The sequence below is a fragment of the Stegodyphus dumicola genome, chromosome X2, assembly GCF_044657685.1.
Source record: "Stegodyphus dumicola isolate Sdum_Otavi_A_Nest chromosome X2, ASM4465768v1".
Classification (NCBI taxonomy): domain Eukaryota; kingdom Metazoa; phylum Arthropoda; class Arachnida; order Araneae; family Eresidae; genus Stegodyphus; species Stegodyphus dumicola.
The window spans coordinates 38190778-38203666 of NC_140781.1; the positions used below are offsets into that span (position 1 = coordinate 38190778).

General features: G+C 34.6%; 1 protein-coding gene across 2 annotated transcripts in view; it reads left to right on the forward strand.

Annotated features, from left to right (window-relative positions):
* LOC118187746 (uncharacterized) overlaps positions 1–9710 on the forward strand; it is a 33430-nt gene extending 23720 nt beyond the window's left edge. For both annotated transcript variants that reach the window (XM_085808760.1, XM_035358024.2), the window contains exons 4-5: positions 7992–8177; positions 9310–9710. In XM_085808760.1, coding sequence (XP_085664886.1) covers positions 7992–8177; positions 9310–9618 — 495 coding nt within the window. In that variant the 3' untranslated portion in view covers positions 9619–9710. The remainder of the gene's footprint in view (positions 1–7991; positions 8178–9309) is intronic.
* The last annotated feature ends 3179 nt before the right edge of the window (positions 9711–12889 follow it).

A 12889-nucleotide genomic window follows, 5' to 3' on the forward strand; every position in this document is an offset into this window, starting at 1 on the left:
TAGAATGTTTTAAATAAAATTTATACAATAACTTTTTTCAATATTTAAGTTTTTACACAACGCTATTATACATCAACTTTAGTTTTACGCGCGAGTAATTGAAAAACATAATACGAAAATCGGTCACAACTCATTTCTCGCCCTTTTGGCGATAAAGGTAGACCTCGCATGAGGTAAAACTTCTTGAAATCTGCCACTTGCAGTAAGAATGAAAGATTAACTTAAGTTTGCAAAGTAACATAAAATTTTACTTATCTTTGTAATATTCGGACATCCTTTTCTGGGCCCAGTCTTTAAAGGTATTGCAGATAGTAGTGTGATTTATCCTCCTTCTTGTACGGGCTCGCCCTTCAGTGCTTTCCTCTGGAAGCTTCCTTTTTTCACCAGTTCGGCCACCCTTGAATACCTTCTTTTTCTCCTCTGCTTGTGGTCTTGGCCGTTTGATGGCAGCTGGTCTTGGCGGAACCGGGAAACTTCTGTCGTGTTCCTGCTTGGACCTCGTTGTTGGCCGTTCAAACTTTCCTTGTAACCTTTCCTCCGCCGCTGATGGCCCTTCCGCAGTTCGGCTACATTTACTGCGGAGAGTCCTGTCGGATGAGTCGATCTTCCGTTTTAGAGCCGGGTTATAGTTGCCGTCATTTCTCCTGGTTCTCTTCACATACGTCGTCCTTCTCCCTTCTTCATTCTGGGGGTGTTCGTGAACTCTCTTTTCTGGACGGTGGAACGGCTTCTTTTTCTTGTTACCTTCAATTTTTCCGCGGGGCAATTGTCTTTTCACTTGCTTCTGTCTCTTATTGGCCTGCCCTTGTACTTGTGGTTTTTCCACCTCTGGAGCTTGTACCTGCGGTGTCTGCCGTGCCGGATCCTGCAAAAGACCTGAAAAGATTTGCATTTTATTACGATCGAAGTAGGGCTTGATTTGATTAATGTTTGCGGAACAGGTTTCACCATTTCTGGCTTTTAAACAACTACAGCGTGAGTTATTTTTTCTATAACATATGGTCCTTCAAATCGTGGAAAAAATTTGGCAGTTTTATCTTCTGGTGCTGAAGAAAGTGAATGCTTAATTTTTACAACTTCATCCCCTACTTTATAAGTTACTCCCCGTCGTTTCAAATCATAATAGAGCTTCTGTTTTCTTTGTGCTACTTCCGTATTCTTTTTTCTTCTTTTATTAGTTTTTCTATATCACCCATTTTAAATTCTGGGGCTAACGGCCCCAGAATTTATCTAACGGCGTTATAATCTTTCTGCCTAGAAATAACTCAGCAGGAGTTTTGCCCGTTGTATCATGTTTTGCGGTCCTAAGGGCGAAAGCAAATTCATTGACATAGTTATCCCAACTTTTATGAAAATTTTTAACATAACTACGGATAATTTTCACTATATTTCTATTGACCCGTTCCGCTATATTTGATTGCGGCCGATACGGGACCATTTTTAAATGACGTATGCCCAGGTTTTGGCACATGTCTTCAAATATATTACTTACAAATTGAGGACCATTATCCGATATAACTTTTAGGGGCGCCCCGTATTTTAAAATATATTTATTTAAAATAGAATCAGTAACTAATTTCGCGGAGGCTCGTTTTAAGGAAACAATTTCGGTCCATTTACTAAAATGATCAACCATAACAAGGAGATAGCGACTTTTATTTAAATGACTTTTTGGGAAAGGGCCCAATAAATCGATGCCAATTATTTCATTTGGAAATTCAGATTTAATACTATTTAGAAACCGGGCCGGGCGGAAATTAATATAATTAACTGCTTGACATGTTGGGCAGGACTGGACATACGCCCTTGTTAACTTTTGCAGTTCAGGAAAGTAGACTGCCTCGCGTACGCGTTGGATAGTTTTTCGAATACCAGCATGAGAAGCTAAAGGGCTGTCATGGAGCTCCTGCAGGATATTTAATTTAAGACTAGCTGGGATAACAGGTCGAAATTCGTTGTTGGAATTCGTAGTTTTTGTGTAGAATAATAGACCATCTATTAGTTCGTAATGGGCCGCCCTATTTCTTATCGCCACAATATCTTGGTGGCTAAAATTTTCAGGATCCTTCAAATACTCATAAATACTTCCAAACTCAGGATCCTTACCCAGTTCTGTTATTACAGTTTCTCGGGAATTTATTGTACACGCTGTAAGCATTGCAACTTTTACGGTATTACCCTGTTCGTCTAATTTAATTCGTGATAGGGCATCGGCTACGATATTTTCCTTTCCGGGGGTATGCTTGATTACCAGATTATATTCTTGCAGCTTGAGTGCCCATCTTATTAACCTTGGGGATAAATTTTTCCCTGAGTACAATCTAGTTACCGCCGCATGATCAGAGTATACTGTTATCGGCGCCTTTCCAAAATAGACTCGGAACTTTTGCACTGCTAACAGAACTGCAAGTGCCCCTCTCTCGGTCGCGGAATAGTTTCTTTGTGTTTGATTTAAAGTTCGGCTAAAAATTGCCACGGGCTGCTGATTTTGCGAAAGTACCGCTCCTACCGCATAATCCGAAGCATCCGCTGAAATTTCTAAATTCTCATCCTTTTCAGGAAATTTCAACACAGGGGCTTGCGTTAATGCTTGTTTTAATTTTTCGAAAGCACTATTGGCTTCGGCCGTCCACGAGAATCTTGCCTTTTTCCTTTTTAATTTTAACAATGGCTCCGCGATAGCCGCAAAATCTTTTATAAAGGACCTATAATATGAACAAAGTCCTAGAAAAGAAGAGAGCTTCTCTGCCGTGTTTGGAGTCGGATACTTTTGTACAGCGATTATTTTTGATTCGTCTGTCTCGATCCCTTTTTGAGATATTTTGTAACCTAAATATTTTAATTCAGGGGCTGCAAATTTGCACTTTTCGACATTAACTTTTAGACCGGCCTCATTTAATAAAGGAAACACCTGTCTTAAATCCTGTACATGTTGGTCGAGATTATCACTAGTAATAATGATATCGTCTAAATAGATAAATGTGGACTTTCCAAGAACAGGTCTTAACACAATGTCCATGCATCGCTGAAATGTTGCTGGGGCCCCTGAAAGGCCAAACGGCATACGCAAAAATGCATAAGTGCCAGACTTGGTTATAAAAGCAGTCTTAGGCACGTCCTCAGGCCTCACCCCTATTTGAAAATAATCAGTCATTAAGTCTAAAGTCGTCATAAATTTGGTTGATTTTATGTTCCTTAAAATTTCTTCTATGACCGGTAACGGATATACCGGATATTTCGTTATGGAATTTAATTTACGGTAATCAATAGCGAATCTCCACCTTTTTGGATGCTCCAAAGGATAGTCATTATTTTTCTTACATAAAACCACTGGGCTAGCATAACTACTTGAGATGGGCGTTATGATCTTTTTACGTAGCATATCGGTAATATGCCATTCTATAATTTTTTCCTTATTCTTATCATACCGGTATGGTTTTTGGCGAACTGGCATTGCATCTCCGGTGTCAATACTATAGTTAGTAACCTGAGTAAATCCTGGAATATCACTAAATAACGAAGCAAATTCACTTACCACTTGTCGGATTCTATCTTGCTCGTCATTAGGCAGGTGGTGAAGTTTTAACATCGGCGGTTCAGCGTTTTCAGTACGAACTGGTTTCATTGTCAGCTTAAGGGACGCTTCATTAAAATCCAGCGTAGCTTGTGCTTCTGAAAGAAAATCTATTTCTAAAATTAAATGTGCTTGCAGATTCTTTACTATAAAAAACATCACCTTTATTTGTTCGTCCTTGATACGGATATACAAAGGTACTTTACCTACGCACTTACATTTTTCTCCTTGCGCCGCTAACACTGTCGTATTATCCGCATTATATATGCGGTATTTGCGAAAATGCTTCCTAAAAAACTCTTCTGCCACACAGGAACACTGCGCGCCGGTATCCAGGAGTGCGGTGGCTGGGATATTATTCACCAAGACTTCAATCTTCGGAAGAGTCAAATTTTTCACCATTACTGTATTTAACTTGTAGGAAGAGGGGTTTTCGTGGCCTTCGGATTTCCGCACCCTCTCGTCAGAAGAAATCCGTTTTAGTTTAAATTATTTTTCCTTTCCGTGCTTTCCTTCTTTTTCCCCTGGCCTTGAGACTTTTTTCCTGGGTTGCTATTGAACTGTCGACGTTCGCCGGCTATTTTTGAATGCTCGGGTTTCCTTGCCCACTGATTCGCTTTGCCTCCGTAGCCGTGTGTTTGAGTTTGCTGTAGTCTTGGCGTACCAAATTGGTTTCGCTGTTGATATTGGCGTCTTCTTTCGACGTCCGCCGTTCTTCTACTTTCAAACTGGATTGCTAGCTCAAATAACTTTTCCAGTGTAGTCGGATTTCTTAATTCAATAAAGTCTTGCACTTGGGGCAGTAACCTCGGCAAAATCACTTGAATTATTTCAGGATCCGGAAGGTTTCCATACAAGAGTTTGAAGACGTGAATTTTTCTTAAAATAAAGCTCGAGAGGTTTTCGATTCTTTCTTGATATATACTGAAAAGTTCCGTTTCTAATTTCGCACGATCCCTTACAACAGGGAAGGCTTTTAGTAGGGCAGTCTTGAAATTTTCGTAAGTATAGGTGGGTCTTCCTGCTTGACCCAAGAGACTTCTGCCTATACATTTGAACCAGTTAAGCGCTTGGCCCCTCAAAGCGCTGGTAGCTAAGGTAACTTTTTGAAACTCGTGCACGGGGTAGAGCATGAAGTGGTCATCCAATTTTTCCAAAAAACTGGTTACCGGTGAGTTTCCGTTAAATGTTGCTTCTGGTTTCATCGAAGCGCGCATGGTCTGGACGATGTAACCAAATCCTTCCAGGGCGGCAGCTGGCATTTCTGGATTCTGAGCCGTTTCTGCAGGCAGCACAGGTTCTTCTTGAAACTTGGCCATGGTTGTTCTTCTTCGTTGGGCGCCACTATCAGAGTCAATGTTCCTTCTTACCTTCTTCGGGAACATGCAAGGACCTGACTCGGAACAGAGAGCTTACTAAAGCTATGTTCACTAATTGTAGTAAGTAGACAGGATACAGACGAAGGGTATACAAAACCCCTTTATTTTCTCTATATACAATAACTTCCGTACTTCGGAATACACTGACCCGCCACTTGGGGTCTAACGTAAAAGTATAAAAATAAAACTAAACTCTAATTTAACTTTAGAATAATAAACGTGGAAGATTGGCCTTATAATAACAGGAAGCGTATGTAGTACAGAGACTGTGAACACTACAATACGTTTTAAAATTTATCAAGAGGATTTAAACCTCTGGCCTGGAAGGCAAACAGCAACTGCGTAACTTCTAAGGTAAGCGGCCTGCTTTGACTCACTGCTTCCTCTCTCTCGCTTGGCAAAAGGCCACAACTTAAATACTTGGCGTTCGCCAGACAAACTTTGCATAAAAACCTTAACGCTTATAATTCTGGCCGGAAGTAGAAAATAAGAAGTGATAGTAAAGATTTAAAATAAAATAAACGTTAGTAAAACTTAAGATCCTTACATGGTAACAAAAAATACTAAACAGAGCTTTTGACTCCATTGATCGCTCAAAGGTCCTCCAGATCATTGCCCAACTTAATGTCACGAAATAGCTCTTCAGGTTGATTTTATGTAATAGAAGGCTTATTTATTTTTATGGAAATGGTCTGCGAAGCCTATCCTACAATATCGGAAAAGGCTGCCCTCAAGGCTCCTGTAGCGCTCCCCTGTTCTGGAACCTCATAGTTAATGATATCCTGATTGATATCCCCAATACTGAAATTTACCGCTTTGCTGACGACATTCTAGTTTTAGTTTATGATGTTTCTCTTGAGAAAATGGATAAGAGTTTTCAGACTGTGGATGAAACATTCATGGAGTGGAGTAAGAGTAACCACGTGAATTTTAATATAGAAAAAAAACTAAAGCTATACTCTATTCTAAAGGGGGTATTAAAGTACGTGCTCCTAAGCTAAAATTTGATAAAAAGAATATTAAATTTGGAAATGAGATGAAATATCTGGGAGTCGTCTTTGATCATAAGTTGAATTTTATAAATCATTTTAAATATATACAGAGAGGAGTGGAGCAGATTTTAACATTCTATTTTAATACGTTTACCCCGGTGATATTAAAGAAGAAGAGCTATACTTTAAAAGAGATTTATATGAATGTCGTGCTACCAAAGATCATGTATGGAGTTGGAGCATGGGTTCTTCGAGCAGGGGAATTGGTGAGAATAAGATCTAAATTGGACTCATTGCAGAGAAGTTGGCTTTTGGCAATGACTAGAGCTTTCAGAACAGTTTCGACGGGGTTCTGTGTGTGCTTGCCGGTGCACCTCCTCTCAATTTACTATAAATTGTATTATGAAAAGTTTTTACTAAGAAATAATTTATTAGAAAAGATTCAATGCAAAAATATAGAAATCAATATTGATTGTATGTCTAATTTTGATATTAATGAGATCAATCCATGTAACTTATTTTGTTTATTATATGATCATATTGTCATTAATGATGGAGATATTGAAGTATATACTGATGGCTCTGAGATCGAGGGGGGTGTCGGGGCTGCTTTTGTAGTGTATTTTCACGGTATCGAAATTGAAAAATGGAAAATAATCTTGAACCCTCTGAATTCAGTCTATCAAGCTGAAATGATAGCACTAAAAGATGCCTTAGTTTGGATATACAAGAATTTAAAAGTCAGATATAATGTGCATATTTATTCAGATGCTTTGTCTGTGCTTACGGCACTCTCCCGACCAGAGCCAAAAAATCAGATACTAAATGATATCAAAGAAATTTATTGTATGCTATGTAAAATTCTTTATGTTAAACTGCATTGGATTAAAGCCCATAAAGGTTATTAGGGCAATGAGGCCACGCACTGGCAAAAGAGGCTGCCCTGAGGAATGGCATTAATTATGAATTGCAACATTCAAGAAGAAAGATAATCACAAAAATGAAAGAGAATTATATGGAAGAATGGAGTGATAGATGGAAAATGGCCGAAAAAGGACAAAGTATTTGGAAAAAATTGAGATCAAAAAGAACATGAAAATCTATGATAACATAGACGTAAATCAGATTATTACTGATCACGGCAGGTTTCCAGATTACTTGAATCGGTTTAACCTCCAGGGCAATAGAAATTGCCTCGATTGCAATATTCTTGACAACGCAGAACACTTCGTCGAGTACTGTGGTCTAACTCAGAGAGTGAGGGATTATTATAATGTAAGAAATATAGAGGATATTAAATACAATGTATTAGAAAAGTTCGCAAGAGACATAATGAATATTGTAAACAACAATATGGATAAGATAGGGATTGTAGATTAAAAGTAACAATAGTACACAAGTTTTAGTTTTGTGTTTTAGCTGTATGATTAATTATGTGGCGTCTTTATTATTATTTTGATTTATAACCAGTTATTATTATAATTTTATTCTGTTAGTTTTGTTTGAATAAGAGTTTTAAAAGAAGATTATAAGCTGGCAACCATTTCAGACTTGTATTTTTGAGTTTGTTTAGTTTCATTTTACTAACTTTTTAGTTACTCGGAGCTCGGGCTTGGTTTCTTGGAGCTGCATTAGATAAGAATTAAAGGCTTAATTTTTGCTGGCTTGTTGAGAAGTTTAAATATTATGTTTATTATTAGAAGATGGGGCACGGCCGGCTCGCTGGCCCCATCGTTTTTGCGTTGGAGGAGTTAGCCCTACTTTGAGCCATAAAGCCGACTTCGTCGGCTAGGTAGGTGGGCTGGGGCTGTGCCCATGTTTATGACCGGTTGGGCGGCATATATCTTTCTAAATCTCATTTAATACAGATATGCTGTGTTTTTAAATAAAAAATATGCTCTTACAACATACTCTAAATGAAACTATTTTTACCTTTTCTCCCATGTAACTTGTTTTCCTAGAATTACCAAGTACTTGCTTCGAAATGTTTAGTATGCCTGTACAGAAAATTTTAATATTAAATATCAGTTTTTATTCTTCTTTTAGCTGACTAGAGAGATGATTCGTCTGATTGGCTTTGATATCGAACCAAAAGTTAAAAGTAATTTTTGCAACCGAGGTTTCTTAGAAATTGTACAAAGAAGAATGAAAACACGAAATATAACTGCAGAAACTGCACTGAAGTTTATTCCAAAATTTTTCCACGAAAAATGGTCTTTCTTTGTTGCAGAGGTAATAGTTGATTTTACGTGGGAATATTAATAAATTTTTATATTTCAGTCGGTCATCAAGAAGATTTGTCACATGCTCAGCGATTTGAAACATTAGCTTAAGTGGTAACTACATCAATTCATAAAATTTATATTATAAAAATTGCCCAGACTATTACTTTATTTATTTATTTTGTATTAGGGTTAAAATTTTTTCACAAAATTAGTAAGAAGTTTTGATGATACAATAAAATAATATTAAGCATTTCAAAAAGCTGTGGAAAGTAGTCATATTTTTATTCACAGATAGAATAGCAATTATGTTTCTAAGAGAAAAAAAAATATTATTCTATCATTCAAGTAGAAACAGAATTAAATAAATCTCAGAATCTAACTGCAGATTTTTTGTAATATAATTTGTAGAATAATAATACAAAAAGATTGATTCTACCTTAGAACAGAGTTTAGAGAAAATTCTAATTCTAAAAAATTTAAGTATTATTTTGGTTACATTTAATGAAACTTAATATATTATAATATATTATAAATTAATATAGCAAACACATGATTTAGAAATGCGCTTCAGTATGCTTATTGCTGATTAAATCTTTGATATTAAAGCCTAATTAGTCTTTGGTAGCAATTTTATCTGATTTTACGTTTTTGCGTTCGCTGTAGCTTAATGATTAGTGCACTAAATTAGCCAAAAGAAAAAGAAAAATCGGTATCCCAAATTTCATATTTAGTAATTTTTAATAATTTTTTATTCAAATTTACCTTGTTCCTGATATTTAATCTTTTTAACTTAATGATTTGAATAAAATATTTTTTCCTCACGCTTTTGAGTTATGTTGTCAAACATTAATTCTAATTATAATAATAACTAATAAATTAAAAAATAACACTTGGGCTTTTTCTAATTTTCAAAACTAGTGTTATACTTTTATTCTTTATTAGGTATGTTAAGAGAGAGTCTAATACTTAAAGAAAGTCTGTTGTAATTGATTTACCATCTATACCTTTCTTCTAGAAAAAGATTTAAATCACTTTGTTTAGGAGTTATTAAAAATAGTCAGGAAACTGGAAAAAACTCCTGAGTGACTTTTAAGTAGCGTTTAAGATATACACATTATAATATAAAATTATTTTTTTAGGATGAACTTAACCCTCAGATGAATGTCCGTGAAGCTGCAACTGAACCATTGCCTCCACACCCAGCGCTCGTAGAGATGGCTGGGCGATGGGCGATCTCATGTGAAGGAGATTTACTGATGCAGAATTTGGAATTCATTGATGCAGTTACCAACTTAATAATGACGTATTATGCATGTGATATGGAATATCACAAATGTGGTGTTAAGTCAATGCTATTCCTGCAAGTAGGATTAGCAGAAATTTCTTCTTCTGTTAAAATCCCACCAGTTGTAAGGAAAATTATAACTGAAATGAAATCAAACAAATAAATATTTGTAAATATAATAGATGCTGTTAATAAATTTATGTATGCTTTAAAGTCATCTATGCTTTTTAATTAAAAATTAACATTTTGACAGAATTAATCTCTTTTTTGATATAATTTTAAATATATTATGGTATATTCAACTTATTATTTTTATGAATATTTTTAATATTATTGCAGTTACCAGGAGATATTTCTTACCCCATATATCAATTGCTTGGTTAATTAACTTTTCATTTTATTTACTTTTGCTCATCGTTTAACTTCAGTCATTTTATGAATGTGCACTACACTGCAGATTTTTATTTTAAAAAATGAAAAAGTTTAAACTGAAACAGGTAAAATGGTCCACCTTTTCTTCGTTGATTTTGCCACCTAAAAATTAAAAATTGCATACGCAGTGTACACTATTTTTCATATTATTTGAATAAATAATGTAGTTGTAATGAAAATTAAGTACAGGGTTTTGATACACACAATATATATGCTGTTTTTACTAATTTGTTTGTGAATAATGTCAGTAAAAATTGTAATGAAAACTAAATACAGTTTGTTCACTAGAGATATGTACTAAACAGATTACTTTTTTTTTTTAGATTAACTGCATTTATACAATTTTTTTATTGTGAGTATTCATCTTCTAGTACGAGTTGTTTCAGATACTTAATGTAATTATGCAACATTATCCGAAATAACCCCCTGCAAATAGACTTATAAGAGATGATTCTCAACGAGCATAACAGATTTCTAACTTTTTACTCATGGATAACAAAAATTTCATTTTTAATTATTTTTAAAAAATGGAAAGATTTTTTATGAATATGAAAATTTTCCAGAACAACTGGATGGTGTGGCCAAAAATATTAAAAACCTTTTAACAATTTTGGCACTTAAAATACTAATTTTTTAACACGATTAACAAGATTTAGCACATTGATGCACAGTGCAGTATAACTGATACTAGTCAAATCTGTGGATAGAGGAACGATTGCTTTTGATTCAAGAAAGTGTGTTTAAATTTGGTGAGTAGAAAATTTCTCTATGTAGAGAATAGAAAACTCGTACCAAATTCTAAAATAACTAGCGCGTTTTATTGAGGGGTGGGGCAGAAGATTGAGTTTTATACGTAGAACGTTATGCTTCTAAAGAAATCGTGTAAATTTTTAAAAACAAAGAAATTTTAAGTTTGAAAATAGTTTGCTTTTTAATTAAAACTGTGTTACCTGCATGAAAATATTTTTAAAATGTTTTGGGGAGGGAGGCTTAATATAAGGCGACTATAATTATTTATTTTATCAATAATATTAGTTAAACACTCACATATCTCAGTTAAAAGTTTCATGCAGTTTAAAACAAGTAAGAACTGGACAAGAGATATCAAAATGTGCAGGGAAATTGTTAATAAGAAACATTTAAAATTCAGCATTTAAATAATAGTTAGTTATGCATAGTAAATTTCCTTATGAAGATTATGATGAATGAATACTAATTGAAGATTGCTTTTATATTCTTTATAATTCTGTGAAATATACAATACTAATTCATCAACTTCTAATTTATTAAGTTATTAGAAAATTGAACTTTTACTGGCCTTACATTTAACATTCATCTTCCAGCTGAAAACGTTTTTCAGGATATGACTGACTGTCGAGGATTAAATCGAAACATACGCATGAAAACCCATAGGTTTATTTCGTACTGAACAAAATAAATTAATTTTCATTCACATAGATATTACCTTGCTGAATTTGTTAATTACCTATAATGTTCAAGCAAAATTTCACTTCTTCCATAAGATATAAATGAACATTGTTTTTTTGCTTTTTAAGACTTCGGAATATTTTAGCTGATACATAATAAATAACAGAACTTTTTAATAAAATAACAAAATTTTATTAGTTACATTTTGAAAAATCGAAGTTTCAAAATTTAAAAGTCAAATTTTGAAAATAATTAATGCACAGAAAAATTCCAGTCAGTTTCTTATTTAAGATACGTAATTATATTTAGCTGCATCATAATTACTGAAATACAGAGGCTGTTCACGCATTTTTTAGACGATATATATTGTACTCGAAAAACTAAATTACATAAAATTCTTGTGTTTTAAATGTTCTATTTGACATCCCTTATTCTTAGCTATCTTTCGACATCGCAATTTCCAGGATAATAACGCCTTTTGAAGTGGCAGAACAAGCATTCTATCCCATTCCTCCCGAACAGCTTTCCAGAGTCCTGTTAGGGTTTTGGGACAACGTTTGTATAATGCAGTGTTTAAAAGTCCGAAAGCACAAAAATCCATAGATGATATATCGGGAGATTTAGTAGGGATAACAGTGAAGGGTATGGCCTTGATACCAGTTTTTTGTTCCATTTCTTTTAGGAAATTTACAGTGGATTTGATGTGTCACTGCTAGCTTTGTCCTGATGAAGTCTCACAGGTTGATGGCACTGTGGGTAAAGCGATGGTATTTCATTCAGAAACATTGGCGATAAAATATATTCCTGATAGTATTTGGAGTTAATCTTGACATTTTTTTGCACTCTCTTTATTTTTAACTTGCCATTATAAGAAAAACCAACAACAATCATGAATCCCTCAAAAAAACTTTTTTTCGATTCTTTGAACCATGTACTTAAATTTTTTTGTCCCGTTTTATGATAATAAACGGCTCTTTTTTGTTACAATCATTTAAATACACCCATGCTTCATCTATTGTGACAACTGTTTTCCATTTTTCTTTGGATAAGCGTGTCCTGCGTTGAGCGATATGCTTTGGAAGAAGACGATGCACATTGCGTTTTATCGCTTCCTTAAGATTTAAATCAACGGTTATTTTGTTTACAGTGGACACCGAGCATTTTAATGATTTTGCAACTGTCCTTTGACTAGGGGGATTTTCTTTTAACATTAAACAACGTACCTTTGCAATAGTCGAAGATGTCCGTTTTTTCCTTGGATACTTGTTTGGAATTTTTGTCCCACTTGAGGCTCCAATTTGACGTTTTTTTCCTTTCTTGTTTATGGCTATCGACGCTTTAGACGACAAAACCATAAATCTCACATCGTTTTTGTATAACGGAGTATGCATATTTCTCTTCGGAAAGAGCGTAAATGTAGCCTTTGGAACACTGCTTTGTTAAATTCGCCATTTTGAATAAAAACAAAACTTTCAAGCCACAGACGATAATTTTGACTTTTAAAAACATAGTACAATTGAAATTACTTCTTTTGCAGCAAACGATTTTTTATTACCGCTTACCAAAATCGTCTA